Source organism: Bubalus bubalis, chromosome 6, assembly GCF_019923935.1.
Source record: "Bubalus bubalis isolate 160015118507 breed Murrah chromosome 6, NDDB_SH_1, whole genome shotgun sequence".
Classification (NCBI taxonomy): Eukaryota; Metazoa; Chordata; class Mammalia; order Artiodactyla; family Bovidae; genus Bubalus; species Bubalus bubalis.
The window spans coordinates 49,557,934-49,572,852 of NC_059162.1; the positions used below are offsets into that span (position 1 = coordinate 49,557,934).

The 14,919-nt window shown below is 43.3% G+C and overlaps 1 protein-coding gene across 2 annotated transcripts in view; it reads left to right on the forward strand.

Annotated features, from left to right (window-relative positions):
- Positions 1–14,919, forward strand: part of ABCA4 (ATP binding cassette subfamily A member 4) — a 144,415-nt gene that overhangs the window by 77,039 nt on the left and 52,457 nt on the right. For both annotated transcript variants that reach the window (XM_025288233.3, XM_044944665.2), the window contains 3 exons: positions 3,273–3,338; positions 6,653–6,742; positions 8,704–8,878. In XM_025288233.3, the coding sequence (XP_025144018.3) occupies positions 3,273–3,338; positions 6,653–6,742; positions 8,704–8,878 (331 nt within the window). The remainder of the gene's footprint in view (positions 1–3,272; positions 3,339–6,652; positions 6,743–8,703; positions 8,879–14,919) is intronic.

Sequence of the window (14,919 nt, forward strand, 5' to 3'; positions counted from 1 at the left end):
TTTGCACTCCCAATGCAGGGGGCCTGGGTTCAATCCCTAGTCCAGGAACCAGATCCCACACTCCACAACTAAAAAACTAGATCCTGCATCCCACATGTTACAATGAAGATTGAATATCCTGCATGCCACAACTAAGACCTAGAGCAGCAAAATAAATAAATAAAAATAAATAAATATTTTTAAAAAGAAGAAAAAAAGAGAATGAACTTATGGTTACTAAAGGTGATAGCAGGGTGGGGGGGATAAATTAGGAGTTTGTGATTAACATATACACAATACTATATATAATGTAGATAAACAACAGAGACCTGCTGTACAGCACAGGGAACTATATTTAATATCTTATAACAACCTATAATGGGAAATAAATATAGGAAAGAAATAAAAAAAGGAATATAAATATAGGTATGGTGTACAGCAAAGTGATTCTACCAAAACCAACACAACATTTTATATCAACTATACTTCAATTTTTTCAAAATCTTATTCTTTCTGAAGTCTTTCAGCTTGAACTCTCAGAACCCATATTTAAATCTTAAATCCAGGAACCAGAAATCCATCAGTGAATGCTCGACTCACCTTTAGAAACAGATTCCGAATATGATCCCTTGTCACCAACTCTACACAACCTTCTCAGTCCAAGCCTCCTCCTTCCATCATCATCTCTTACCAGTCTGTTCTCCACAATGTGTTCAGGGAGATCCTTTCAGAATCTAGGTCAGGTGGTGTCAATCCTCTGTTCAAATTCTTCAGAAGATGTCAGGGTAAGAAGATGCTGAATTCACCTTCCCTCATAGAGAACTGAGTCTTTAGCTTCATACCACCATTTCCTCTTTTAAAAAAACTTAAAGTCTGGCTGAGTGATAACTACACATCAGGCAAAGCAGGTAGGGGAGTCTAAGACACAGTTTCACCATAATCCCCACCCTTGGCACAGTGATCCATAACCAGGAGGGATCACAGAACCCAACACCCATTTGCTAATTGTATTCATCATAATATTGGAAGTCCTAGCCACAGCAATCAGACAAGAAAAAGAAATTAAAGACATCCAAATCAGAAAAGAGGTACATTTATACATAGTAACATTTGTAGATGACATTATTTTATGTATAGAAAACTCTAAGTGAAAGTGAAGTCACTCAGTTGTGTCCAACTCTTTGCGACCCGTGGACTGTAGCCCACCAAGCTCCTCTGTCCATGGGATTCTCCAGGCAAGAATACCGGAGTGGGTTGCCATTTCCTTCTCCAGAGAAGTTTTTAGAAAACTCTATAAAGTTTAGGAAACTCTAAGGACTCCATCAAAAAAAAAAAACAGTTAGAACTAATTTTAAAATTTAGTAAAATTGCAGGATACAAATTACATACACAAAAATCTCTGAGCACTGAAGAATTGATGCTTTTGAACTGTGGTGTTGGAAAAGACTCTCGAGAGTCCCTTGGACTGCAAGGAGATCAAACCAGTCCATCCTAAAGGAAATCAGTCCTGAATATTCATTAGAAGGGCTGATGCTTAAGCTGAAGCTCCAATACTTTGGCCACCTGATGCAAAGAACTGATTCATTCATTGGAAAAGACCATGATGCTGGTAAAGACTGAAGGCAGGAGGAGAAGGGGACGACAGAGGATGAGATGGTTGTATGGTATCACTGACTTGATGGACATGAGTTTGAGCAAGCTCTGGGAGTTGGTGATGGACAGGGAAGCCTGGTGTGCTGCAGTCCATGGGGTCAGAAAGAGTTGGACATGACTGAGCAACTGAACTGAACTGATGAATAACAAGGGCACTTCTATCATTCAGGAAACTCCAAAGGTTTTAAGAGCTCTGTACCAGGAACTGTGGACAAAGATCAAGTATTATTTTGTATTCTACACACACCTCAATATATCTCTTTTGGGGGAAGAGAGAGTCAAAGGACATAATTCAACCTTATAACAGTAAATTCAAAGAAATATACTTGACTTTCTCAGCCTCCATTTTTTCCATCTCACTGGGCCATTAGAGAGAGGTATAATAAGTGAAAATTAATTAGATTGAAAATATAATTTGTGCATATTTCAAGAGCTTTCTTTTAGCCAAGCTAAAGCTTTAATATGATCAACCACTATGTACTAAGCAGCACCAATGTATTAGGCTCAGTAGCACAGGTACTCAGAGAAGAAAAAGTGGAAAAAACTGACTCAAGCCTGTCCTTGAGGGATTACAGTCTAGCATCGGCCATAAGGCACAGGGTAACTATTAAATAAGCAAAGATAATATTCTCAAAAAACAACATTTATAGGCAGCAAGCTAAGAGAACTGTACTAGAAACTTGGTAGTTGATTCTTTGAAACTCAAGTGGATCCAGTAAGATCCAGTAGGTTAAGATTAGTGGTGTTGGGCTTCCCTGGTGGCTCAATGATGAAGAATCCACCTGCCAATGTAGGAGACGCGGGTTTGATCCCCGGTCCAGGAAGATCCCACATACCATACAGCAACTAAACCCATGTGCCAAAACTATTGAGCCTTTGCTCTAGAGCCTGGGAACTGAAATTACTGAGCCCACACACTGCAACTACTGAAGGCTGTGTGCTCTGGAGCCTGTGTTTTGCAACAAGAGAAGCCACCGCAATGAGAAGCCCATGCACCACACTAGAGGGTAGTCCCCACTCACTGCAACTAGAGATAAGCCCCTGCAGCAGTAAAGAACTAGCACAGCCAAAAATAATTAATTAAAAAAAAAATCAGTGGTATTAGAACCAGACTACCAATGTTGGAATTCTTACACCTCTATTAAATTAGCTGTGACATTGGGCAGAAGCTTCAAATTCAGTGTACCGTAATTTCTTTATCTATGAGAATAGTAATACTACCTATCCCTTTGTGTTGTTTTGGGGATTAAATTATTTAGCACATTGAAGGGGCTCACAGTTATGTTTGACACAGAAAGAACAGTCAACAAATGTTATGATTATCATCACTATTATTATCTGGTAACTGTTGAAAAGAGCATGCTTAAATTCTCTAATTAAATGGTTTCTTGGAAAACTAATGTTAGCTAAGATCATCAGTCTTAGTGTTGCTGATTTCACCCCCGAAACATGACCTTTTGAATTGAAGCATATTAGAAGTAGTCTTAGAGGAAGCATCTGGATAGCCATGTAATACTTATGAACTATAAATATATATAGTTACAACCTGAGGTTCAGGTAGATAAATTCTAGATCTTATAGAACTATGGTAAGATTGAACTACTTGGGCTTTTTCTCTTTATTTGCCTATCTATCTTTAGGGGACTATGGAACCCCACTTCCTTGGTACTTCCTTCTACAAGAGTCTTACTGGCTAGGTGGTGAAGGTGAGTTGTTTAAATTTTTTTTTATTAAGAAAGAAAAACAAATGTTTGAAATTAACTCCTTTGGCTCTGTATTGGATATGTGTGCATTGTAGAGGTGGTTCTTACATGAAGTGTGAGATTCCTGATTAGTTAGCTGTCTGCTGGGGGCTCTGTTCCTTAGTGCATCATCACGGGCTCTGGGAGCCCCTATTTTGTGAGTGACTGGACCAGGGTGATGGCTGAGCATTGATAAGCCCTTGCATTCTGGTTGGGCCCAGTGGATTAAAGTGCACGCTTAAAAGAAAGCCAGACCACTTGAGGGTGCAAACGAGGTTTGCAACTTCTCAATTTAAAGCAAACAGATCTATAGAATCTGGAAAAGAAAGTTGTGGTATATATACACAGTGAAATATTACTCAGCTATTAAAACTGAGTAATATTTTTTAATATTACTATTAAATAGCTATTAAAAATAGCTATTAAAGCTATTAAAAAGAACACATTTGAGTCATTTCTAATGAGGTGGATGAAACAGGAGCCTATTTTACAGAGTGAAGTAAGTCAGAAAGAAAAACACCAATACAGTATATTAACACATATATACGGAATTTAGAAAGATGATAATGACGACCTTATGTACAAGACAGCAAAAGAGACATAAAAAACAGACTTTTGGACTCTGTGGGAGAAGGCGAGGGGGGCGATTATTTGAGAGAATAGCATTGAAACATGTATATTACCATATGTCAAATAGATGACCAGTTCAAGTTCAATGCATGAAACAGGGCACTCAAAGCCGGTACACTGGGACAACCCAGAGGGATGAGATGGGGAGGGAGGTGGGAGGGGGGTTCAGGACCAGGGGACAATGTGCACCCGTGGCTGATTCAGATCGATGTGTGGCAAAAACTGCCACAATATTGTAAAGTAATTAACCTCCAATTAAAATAATTAATTTAATAAAGCAGACAGATCTAGAGAATCAGAGAAATCCATCTTCTGCTGTGTCTCCTCGTGTGGTTTTTAGTCCTCTCCACTTTTTCAAATATAAATAAATTTATTTTCCCAAAGCAATAAGTTTATTTTCCTGGCATCCAGAGGCTGGGGCAGACTCCCAGATTCCCTTAGTGTTGGTCTTTCTTGTGATTGGAAAAGAGGGTTAAAAGGACATTTGCCCAGAATGCATCATAAATAAAATTTACCTTTCTTCCTGAACAGGACAGAAGCCAAGGGAGAGTTCTAGAAGTGGGGGGTGGAGAGGGGAGCTGCGGACTATAGACTCCTGTGAGGGATGAGGAGATAGAGAAATTCCAGAGCTGAGAGCTGGGGGCGCCCCTGGAGCTAGGAGTCTCTGGAAGCAAAGGAGATGCTTTCCAATCTGCTTGTTCCTTACCTACTTGCCCTTTACTTTGTATTATTGGGCCTGGGCCAGGATTTAGCCTTTAAGCACTAAGATAAATGTTTGTTTTCTCTAGGGGATTAGTCTAGGATCTTTAAAAGGTTTGCAGTGGGGGTTGCCTTTTTTTTTAATGAGTCAAACAAACAACATTTCAACAGCTCAGTGGTTTTTTTTCCCCCCATTATGTTGCCTTGTCTGTCTTTCTTGTCTATCTAGTAAACTTTTAAATTTCTACTATAATAAAGTTATAACCTATCATAAATGGGAATTTTCAACACAGAAGTCTGTTCCTGAAATGTTTCTAATTTCAGTGAGTATCAAGACTTTGTGGACTTGTTTTTCCCTCTATAATCTCAACAGACATGCTGCTTCTAAAAAGAAAAATCTTAAGACAAATGCGCTCCTTCAAAAGTGAGTCACATGTATTTTTGCCAACAGAAGCTAAATATTTTTCACCTGTCTCACAAGCTAGACTGAAATAGATTCCTAAATTTCTCTAAAATTAGAAAAGAGCTGAGTTTTTCCACCTACTCCGCTCCGTTCACAGATGAAGACATGGAGCCCAAGAGACATCTAATGTCTAACCCAGTTCCTGTTGGCCATTTTGGACAAAATCTGGAATTGGGACATGCATTTCCTGGCAAGGAACTCACTCCAGTGACTAGGAGAATATTTCCTCCTGCTATTTTATTATTATACATTTAATGCAGTATGATGGCTAGTAAAGTGATCAAAGGGATTGTGGGCAATAGATTTAAGTCCTTCAGGAAACAGAAGTGCCAGTGGGGGCCAGTCCCTAACCAGGGCCCAGTGCGCGTCACCCACCACACAGCCTGCAGTCTACAGACAGCAGTGTGGGCGGAGAGGCCTCGGCCGACTGCGGCCTTAGGACATCAGCCTGCTCGCGGATGTGCACCTGTAGCCAGGGCCTTTAGATGCTTGGCGATGACGGTTTCCTCCCGCCTCTGCTTTCTTCTCTAGCTGGCTTATGTGCTTCTCTTCCCCTTTCAGGGTGTTGTGATGTCCTTTTATTTCAGTTAATGAATTTATTTTTTGTGTTGGAGAATAGTTGCTCTAGAGTGTTGTCTTAGTTTCTAAGTGCAACAGAGCAAGTCAGCTGCGTGTGTATATATATCCCCTCTTCCTTGGATTTCCTTCCCATTTAGATTACCACAGAGCATTGAGTAGAGTTCCCTGTGCTGTATAATGTGTTCTCATTAGTTATCTATTTTGTCCTTTGAAACCAAATGTGAAGTTTACAAAAAGTGCCTCTGTGAGGGCGAGGGGTATGGGTGTTGTGTGTGCCAGAGTATGTGTGAGTGTGAGAATATGTGCGTGAGTGTTTACACAATTTGTGCAAGCCTGTCCAACAGCCAGGCTCAACTCTGGTGTTAATCCCCAAATACTTGAATGCCCATAAAAGTATTGATAGATTTCTCAGGTAAACAATGTCTCTGTCTGCCTGCCCATCATATCAGCTTGAATGGACTTTTACTGAAGATTCACCATGACTTTGACATGTTTTGGATTGGAGTGAAAAGTACCATTAGTGAGCTGAAAAAAAAATTAACCCATTTAAAAGTCAATCTTGGTTTTAATTTTTTTTTTAAATCACAATTGCTGGCACTGTGAGCTCCACCTGAGGATAAGTGAAACTCCTAGTACAAAACTCCCTCTGTGCTCACCAATGGCTGCCAAATCAGACCTCTGGGAAGCAATCCCTCTGCCCAGACCCTGTGGGAACTTCACAGCCCCACAGGTCAGAGGCTGGCAGAGCCCTCCTTGGGGCTGGTCCTGGCAATGTTGGCCTAGCCTTCTAAGGGAACTGTGCTTTCCAGCTATGGTAGGAAACTCTGCTCCCCTCTTCTCTTGTTTCCTGTCTTTCCTGATTCTCAGCCTTCACCAGGAGAGTAACAGTGGCTTCTGGTTTGTGCAGGGTGTTCAACCAGAGAAGAAAGAGCCTTGGAAAAGACAGAACCAATAACAGAGGAAATGGAGGACCCGGAACACCCAGAAGGAATAAATGGTAAAAAACAAAAAACCCTCAATAAAGAATGCAGAACAGAGGCAAGAGAAGGTTCAGAATACTGTAAAGGGCAAGAGCAGAACACCTCCTGAGTGGGGTGAAATGGAACCCAGGAAGCTGACTCTCTTGAGAGGGGTTAAACCTGATACCTTCTCTAGGGTCCAGCTGCCCATGTGTGGAATGAATGGTCCAGCCAGACATTAACACATATTTCCTGGAGAAAGCAAATCCCAAGTATATGGTGTGTTTGTGCCCTTGTTAGGCAAACCCCCAGTGAATTGCACAAATGTGCTGACTTCCGAGGATTTAGCAAGAACAATAACTTGGGTCACTGGGACTTCAAGCGGATATGAGCTATAAGGAAAGACAAAAATAAATGCTCCTGTGCACAGGGGGAGAGAGTCTAGAGGAGCTGACTACACTTCATTTGTGATTTACAAATCTAGAGGTCCATTCATTCAAGCCATCAAAGGCCTTTCCTGACCATAGAAGTTACTTAATAATTCCTCAACTCATAGACCAAGTTTGCAAGTGTTCTCTTGGCCTTTACCTCCCTTACCTTCCCTCTTGAACCAGGTCTGTCCCGGTTCCCCCACCCCCACCCCACCCCAACCATGTTCTTCTTTCCTCAAGCATATGGATTTCTCTAGAATTCCTCTGTGGATTCTGAAATGCTCCGCTATTGTTACCCCGGGTACAGAGAGGCAGCATGGCCTCTGGACTTCACCTGATGTTGCAGGAGAAGGTCCAGCCTCCGTGTGTCTGACGCACCCCAGGTGCCATTTCACAAAGCTGAGGTTGGAGACCTGTGATTCCTGCAGTTTCTAGTCAGCAGAGCCTTTGGGAAGACCCTCCTCCCAGAGTGGAATTCCAAGACCAAAATCAGAGGGTGGGGATCCAGTCCCACCTCAACTGTCAGCAAGGCCAGAGGAGGCACAGAGAGAAGCAGCACTGGGATTTCCCCCTCCCCCCTTTCTTTGGCAGGGTCGTAAGTGCTCAGAATTATAATATTAAGGTGACAAATTAAGTAACACATATAAATGAAAAGTGTTAGTCACTCAGTCATGTCTGACTCTTTGTGACCGCATGGACTATAGCCCATCAGTTGCTCTGCCCATGGAATTTTCCAGGCAAGAATACTGGAGTGGGTAGCCATTCCCTTCTCCAGGGGATGTTCCCAACCCAAGGATGCAACCCAGGTCTCCTGCACTGCAGGCAGATTCTTTACCATCTGAGCCACCAGGGAAGCCCCATCACTGTCTTGTGTGAACTAAAGCAGGGAAAGACTCGAAGCCAGGGAGAAGTGGACACCAAGTGGACCTCATACTGGAGGGGAGTATGGAGTTTAAAAGTGGAGGGACAGAGTTTGAGGGACAGTGGTGAGAAAGAGTGGACTGTCCTACCCTAATTGGAGAAACTGGAGCGCTAAAAAGCAAGTAGTCAGCGTTAGTAGAGTTGACTCAAAGATGTGAGCCAAGGTGACTAGGAGAATGGACATAAGATAGCCTGAAGGAAGACACTGTTTGGGAAAGAGAATGAGGACCCTGAGCTGTTCCAAGAAATTCCTGAGGAAATCCCCTGCAGACTGTCAGAAATGAAGGCCTGGGACTGAAGGCTGAGCTTAGGGCTAACTCTCCATACAGACAATGAGCGCATCTGCATTCAAATCCCAGCTCTGCCACTCACAAACCATGTGACCTTGATTGGACTCTTGATATCTCTTTAGGTTTCCTCATCTGTAGAAATGGCATGGTAATATATATAAAGCACTTGAAACAATGCTTGGCACAGAGTAACAGCTCAATAAATGTTAGACACTATTATTACCATTATTATTCTGTAGTCACTGTGATAAAGTTATAGTTAAAGCCATAGGTACAGAGGACAATGGTCTCAACAAGGAACCTTGGGTAGTGTGTACGTGAAGCCATTGTTACATCATGTTCATTTTTTCCAACAAGACTGCTTCTTTGAACGTGAGCTTCCAGGCTTGGTTCCCGGAGTATGTGTGAAGAATCTGGTAAAGATATTTGAGCCCTATGGCAGGCCAGCCGTGGACCGTCTTAACATTACCTTCTATGAAAGTCAGATTACCGCATTCCTCGGTCACAATGGAGCAGGGAAAACCACGACCTTGTGAGTCTTTGATCATTTTCTGACTCTCTTCTTCCTCTATTAGCTTCAGTCTATTCTTTCTCACTCCAGGGCTTCCCTGGTGACTCAGGTAAAGAGGCTGCCTGCAGTGTGGGAGACCCGGGTTCAATCCCTGGGTTGGGAAGATCTCCTGAAGAAGGAAATGGCAGCCCACTCCGGTATTCCTGCCTGGAGAATCCCATGGACAGAGGAGCCTGGCAGGCTACAGTCCATGGGGTCGCAAAGAGTTGGACACAATTGAGCAACTTCACATTCTTTCCCACAGAAGTTTAGTGAGAAAAATGTGTTCTATATGTGTGTGCAAGGAAGGTATAGTATACTGCAGTTTTCAAAGCTTGCTCACATTTATCATTTTATTAGATCATGAAGTTGGAGAGAGAGGTGAAGTAGTAAGTTCATTGCCCCCTTGGTGCCAGGGATGGGACATCCAGAGAGCGAAGTGACTTTCCAAGGAAGCCACGTTGTGGTGGTTCCATGGATGCAAGAACCGGATCGTCTCTTGTCTTTGATGCTGTGAGCTGGTCCCACTATCCCCAACATCCCCAGCATTTCTATCATGACGGTGGTGATAAAGTCTTGACCACTACCATCACATGCCCTCCATCTGTAGAGCATTGTGTGCGCTTGCATGCTAAGTCATTTCGGTTCAATTCAGTCACTCAATCGTATCTGACTCTTTGCAACCCGATGGACTGCAGGACACCAGGCTTCCCTGTTCATCACCAACTCCTGGGGCTTGCTCAAACTCACGTCCATAGAGTTGGGGATGCCATCCAACCATCTCATCCTCTGTTGTCCCCTTCTCCTCCTGCCTTCAATCTTTCCCAGCATCAGGGTCTTTTCCAATGACTCAGTTCTTCACATCAGGTGGCCAAAGTATCAGAGTTTCATCTTCAGCATCAGTTCTTCCAATGAATATTCAAGACTGATTTTGTTTGGATGAACTGGTTTGATCTCCTTGCAGTCCAAGGGACTCTCAAGAGTCTTCTCCAACACCACAGTTCAAAAGCATCAATTCTTCAGTGCTCAGCTTTCTTTCACATCCATACATGACTACTGGAAAAACCATAGCTTTGACTAGACAGACCTTTGTTGGCAGAGTAATGTCTCTGCTTTTTAATATGCTGTCTAGGTTGATCATAGCTTTTCTTCCAAGGAGCAAGCATCTTTTAATTTCATGGCTGCAGTCACCATCTGCAGTGATTTTGGAGCCCCCCAAAATAAAGCCTCTCACTGTTTCCATTGTTTCCCCAACTATTTGCCATGATGTGATGGGACCAGATGCCACGATCTTACTTTTCTGAATGTTGAGTTTTAGGCCAACTTTTTCACTCTCCTCTTTCACTTTCATCAAGAGGCTCTTTAGTTCTTCACTTTCTGCCATAAGGGTGGTGTCATTTTCATATCTGAGGTTATTGACATTTCTCCCAGGAATCTTGATTCTAGCTTGTGCTTCATCCAGCCTGGCATTTCACATGATGTTCTCTGCATGTAAGTTAAATAAGCCAGGTGACAATATACAGCCTTGACATACTCCTTTCCCGATTTGGTACCAGTCTGTTGTTCCAAGTCTAGTTCTGTTACTTCTTGACCTGCATACAGTTTTCTCAGGATGCAGGTCAGGTGGTCTGGTATTCCCAGCTCTTTCAGAATTTTCCACAGTTTGTTGTGATCCACACAGTCAACGGCTTTGGCATAGTCAATAAAGCAGAAATAGATGTTTTTTCTGCAACTCTTTTGCTTTTTCCATGATCCAGCAGATGTTGGCAATTTGATCTCTGGTTCCTCTGCCTTTTCTAAATCCAGTTTGAACATCTGGACATTCACAGTTCACATACTATTGAAGACTAGCTTGGAGAATTTTGAGCATTACTTTGCTAGAGTGTGAGATGAGTGCAATTGTGCAGTAATTTGAGCATTCTTTGGCATTGCCTTTTTTGGGGATTGGAATTGAAAACTGACCCTTTCCAGTCCTGTGGCCACTGCCGAGTTTTCCATATTTGCTAGCACATTGAGTGCAGCTCAATGTGCACTTTCACAGCATCATCTTTTAGGATTTGAAATAGCTCAACTGGAATTCCATCACCTCAACTAGCTTTGTTTGTAGTGATGCTTCCTAACGCTCACTTGACTTTGCATTCCAGTGATCACACCACTGTGGTTATCTGGGTCATGAAGATCTTTTTTGTATAGTTCTTCTGTATATTCTTGCCACCTCTTCTTAATATCTTCTGCTTCTCTTAGGTCCATACCATTCTGTCCTTTATTGTGCCCATCTTTGCATGAAATGTTCCCTTGGTATCTAATTTTCTTGAGGAGATCTCTAGTCTTTCCCATTCTGTTGTTTCCCTCTATTTCTTTGCACTGATACTGAGGAAGGCTTTCTTATCTCTCCTTGCTCTTCTTTGGAACTCTGCATTCAAATGCCTATGTCTTTCCTTTTCTTCTTTGCCTTTAACTTCTGTTCTCTTCTCAGCTATTTGTTAGGCCTCCTCAGACAACCATTTTGCCTTTTTGCATTTCTTTTTCTTGGGGATGGTCTTGATCACTGCCTCCTGAACAATGTCACGAACCTCAGTGCATAGTTCTTCAGACACTCTGTCTATCAGATCTAATCCCTTGAATCTATTTGTCACTTCCACTGTATAATCATAAGGGATTTGATTTAGGTCATACCTGAATGGTCTAGTGGTTTTCCCTACTTTCTTCAATTTCAGTCTGAATTTGGCAATAAGGAGTTCATGATCTGAGCCACAGTCAGCTCCTGGTCTTGTTTTTGCTGACTGTATAGAGCTTCTCCATCTTTGGCTGCAAAGATTAAATCAATCTGATTTCAGTATTGACCGTCTTGTGATGTCCATGTGTAGAGCCTCCTCTTGTGTTGTTGGAAGAGTGTGTTTGCTACAACTAATGTGTTCTCTTGGCAAAACTCTGTTAGCCTTTGACCTGCTTCGTTTTGTACTCCAAGGCCAAATTTGTCTGTTACTCTAGGTGTCTCTTGACTTCCTACTTTTGCATTCCAGTCTCTATAATAAAAAAGGACATCTTTTTGGGTGTTAGTTTTAGAAGATCTTGTAGGTCTTCATAGAACCGTTCAACTTCAGCTTCTTCAGCATTGCTGGTGTTGGGGCACAGACTTGGATTACTCTGATATTGAATGGTTTGCCTTGGAAACGAACAGAGATTATTCTGTCGTTTTTGAGATTGCATCCAAGTACTGCATTTAGGACTCTTTTGTTGACTATTATGGCTACTCTATTTCTTCCAAGGGATTCTTGTCCACAGTAGATATAATGGTCACCTGAGTTAAATTCACCCATTCCAGTCTATCTTAGTCAACTGATTCCTAAATTGTTGATGTTCACTCTTGCCATCTCCTGTTTGACCACTTCCAATTTGCCTTGATTCATGGACCTAACATTCCAGGTTCCTATGCAATATTGCTCTTTACAGCATTGGACTTTACTTCCATCACCAGTCACATCCACAACTGGGTATTGTTTTTGTTTAGGCTCCATCTCTTCATTCTTTCTGGACTTATTTCTCCACTGATGTCCCATAGCATATTGGGCACCTACCGACCTGGGGAGTTCATCTTTCAGTGTCCTATCTTTTTGCCTTTTCATGCTGTTCATGGGGTTCTCAAGGCTGGAATACTGAAGTGGTTTGCCATTCCCTTCTCCAGTGGACCACATTTTGTCCAAACTCTCCACAACAACCCGTCCATCTTGGGTGGCCCTACATGGCATGGCTCATAGTTTCATTGAGTTAGACAAGGCGGTGGTCCATGTGATCAGTTTGCTTGGTTTTCTGTGATTGTGGTTTTCATTCTGTCTGCCCTCTGATGGATAAGGATAAGAGGCTTATGGAAGTTTCCTGATGGGAGAGACTGACTGGGGGGGAAACTGGGTCTTGTTCTGATGGGCAGGGCCATGCTCAGTAAGTCTTTAATCCAATTGTCTGTTGAGGGCTGTGTTCCCTCCCTGTTGTTTCACCTGAGGGCAACCTATGGTTGAGGTAATGAAGATAATGGGGACCTCTTTCAAAAGATCCCATGCAAGCACTGCCACACTCGGTGCCCCTGACCCTGCAACAGGCCACTGTGGACCCACGCCTCCGCTGGAGACTCCTGGACACTCACGGGCAAGTCTGGGTCAGTCTCTTGTAGGGTCACTGCTCCTTTCTCCTGGGTCCTGGTGCACACAAGGTTCTGTTTGTGCCCTCCAAGAGTCTGTTTCCCCAGTCCTGTGTAAGTTCTGGTGGCTCTATGGCAGGGTTAATGGCGACCTCCTCCAAGAGGGTTTATGCCATACCCAGGTCTGCTGCACCCAGAGCCCCTGCCCCCTGCGGCAGGCCACTGCTCACCTGTACCTTTGCAGGAGACACTCAAACACAGTTCTGGCTCAGTCTCTGTGGGGTCTCTGGGACCTAGTGTACACAGGTTTTTTTGAGCCCTCTGAGCATCTCTGCCAATTAGGGATTTGATTCTAAATGCAATTTCACCTCTCCTACCATCTTACTGGTGCTACTCCTTTGCCCCTGGATGTGGGGTATCTTTTTTGGTGGGATCCAACATTCTCCAGTCAACAGTTGTTCAGCAGCAAGTTGTAGTTTTGGAGTTCTCACAGGAGAAGATGAGTGCACGTCCTTCTACTCTGCCATCTTATGCCACCAGATTTTTCTCTATCACTCATTAAGAAACATCCCTCTTGGGTTCTCAGTGACTCTTCTGAGAAAAATATTCCCCAATCCCATTAGAGGCTAAGTTACAGCATCAACTTCTCCACACAGGGATGATGTGCCCATCCACATGCAAACCAAGGCAATGATGGAAAGGATTCCTTACATTTGGTTTCTAGGGTCTTCTGATAGATGGCTACCCTCTGAATGCCTTAGTCATTTCAGTCGTGTCCAAGTCTGTGTGACTCTATGGATTGTAGCCTCCTAGGCTCTTTGTCCATGGGATTCTCCAGGCAAGAATACTGGAATGGGTTGCCATGCTCTTCTCCAGGGGATCTTCTAACCCAGGAATCAAACCCACATCTGTTAAGTCTCCTGCATTGGCAGGCGGGTTCTTAACCACTAGCACTACCTGAGAAGCCTGTAGAGCACTACTTACTTTCAAAGAGCATTCCTTTTCCTACCTATGAGGGTTGGTGGTAGCTCTGGAGAAAAGGATACATAAAGAATGCTCACTTACAGCTAGAGATCCCTCTGCAACTCAGCCATCACAGCTTCTGGTGCTGTATTAAAATGTTAGTTGCTTGGTCATGTCCGACTCTTTGCAACCCCATGGACTATAGCCCACCAGGCCCATCTGCCCATGGGATTCTCCAGGTAAGAATACTGGAGTAGGTAGTCATTCCAGTCTCCAGGGGATCTTTCTGACCAAGGGGATCAAACCCTGGTCTCCCACATGACAGGAAGATTCTTTACTGTCTGAGCCACCAGGAAGCCCATCCCTGTAGGGGCTCAGTTAAAGGTATTCAGCACATGGGTCCAAGTTTTGTCTGATATCACCATCACAAAGGGCAAGGTCTTGGTGAGAAGCCCAAGCATTAACATGTGTTTGTTAATTAACTGATTGAACCCAGGTCTGGGAATTATCACCACAACAATTTTGGATCCAAAATAATAAAAAGCTGAGCAACTAAAAACCAAGTTCAGGAAAGATGAAGGCTCTTCGTGGAAGCCTCAGCTCAGGACACTCTCCTGGCTTTTCTAAGGGACCCAGGTGCCATCCGCAGTAAAGAGAACATGGCCATCTAAGGTTCCCCAAGGAACAGCAGGGGCGGCCCTTTCGAGGGGCAGGGAACCCATGTGAATGCACTCATCAAGTCCTTTGGCTTTTTGCAGAGCCCCAGGAAGGAACAGCCGTGTACACCCTGCGTTGGAATGTTCTCTGAGGGCGGGTTCAGTGCCAATGGAATGTGGGGCTGGTGCCATTCCACTTGGTTCTGTTTCCCTCTAGTGGTTGATCCAACAGACAAGTTCAGAGAGTCTGAGATTGTATCTGACTCAGG